This window comes from Anopheles cruzii, unplaced genomic scaffold (assembly GCF_943734635.1).
Source record: "Anopheles cruzii unplaced genomic scaffold, idAnoCruzAS_RS32_06 scaffold04724_ctg1, whole genome shotgun sequence".
NCBI classification, from domain to species: Eukaryota; Metazoa; Arthropoda; class Insecta; order Diptera; family Culicidae; genus Anopheles; species Anopheles cruzii.
In genome coordinates, this window is record NW_026458309.1 from 1 (window position 1) to 1,241 (window position 1,241).

Consider the following 1,241-nt stretch of genomic DNA (forward strand, 5'->3'; position numbering starts at 1 on the left):
GAGTATTTGTTGGCAAGTTGCCAGCAGTGATTTAGTTTGATTTACAGTACAGTTCTGCGTGAAGCACCGGTTTTGAAATGATCTTTTTTCGGTAGAAAAACTTTCGCTACTGCTAGTGGTGGCCACGATCTGTTGCACGACAGCCGTGGCGGATCCGTGTACGGAGCAAGGTGTATATACTGGTTTTCTGCCGCACGAAACCGATTGTACGAAGTACTACTCCTGCTACGGTGGCGTGGCCTACGAGCAGACCTGCCCAGATGGCAAGTATTTCGACCCAACGCGAACCATTTGCGATTTGGAGGCTAATGTGGACTGCGTGAGCAATAACTGCCCACCGGATGGTGTCGTGTTTCTGCCCATCCCGAACGTGTGCGACCGCTATCTGATCTGCATTAACGGCAATGCGTTCGAGGGCGTCTGTGATGGCGGCCTGTTTTTCGATGCGGTGCTGGGAGACTGTAACCTGAAGAATGAGAGCGGATGTTTGGTGAATCCTTGCATTCAGCCACCACCAAATCCACCGCAGCTGGAGATCTATCCGAATCCCGCCGATTGCCACCAGTACCTCATCTGCGGCAACGGTGAACCTGTCGTGAGGGACTGCGCACCGCAACTAGTGTTTGACCCTTCCTCCCTGCAGTGTGTACCGGGCGAAGAGTGTTTGGTAAGTGTTTGTGGACCTTGAGCGACTGATAAGGTTGACCACCGAAATGTGTTCATGGAATGAAATTGTCCAAAAAACAGCCCACTGGAGGTACTACGACGGTTAATCCAGGGACCACGTCAACTACTTCGGAAGCTTCAACGACCACAGGTACAACCACAACCGAGGCATCAACGACAACCGAGGTACCAACGACAACGGAGGCTCCAACAACAACCACAACCCAAGCGCCTTGATGAAAGTGAATTAACTCACAACGGTGTGGTGTGTTTGCTTTTCGAGACTGTTATGTAAATAAAGATAAACATCAAGTCAAACACCAAATCTCCGGATGTCTTCGTCACTCTCGCCTACCGTCAATGAGCTGCCTGCGTTTATCTAGCCTTGAATGCGGTGCGTTTTACGCTTTACAGCGCCCGCCGAATCTGCAAAACTCGAGCCTGTATATAAAAGGCGATTGGGAGATACTTTGAATATTCCAGCTGTTGCGTTCGGATCTGTGCTGATATTCTAAACGACTGCAAGATGGGTAAGTAGTTAGCACACTCAGAGTCAGCGGGGGTGTGAAGAGTAT

General features: G+C 50.2%; 1 protein-coding gene across 1 annotated transcript; it reads left to right on the forward strand.

The window, feature by feature from the left end:
• Positions 1-214: 214 nt before the first annotated feature.
• On the forward strand, positions 215-903 carry LOC128277217 (peritrophin-44-like; the record flags this gene model as incomplete). The annotated part of the gene is made up of 2 exons (XM_053015657.1): positions 215-667; positions 748-903. Coding segments are annotated over 2 exons (609 nt in total), but the record flags the coding sequence as incomplete, so codon positions are not given.
• Positions 904-1,241: the final 338 nt, after the last annotated feature.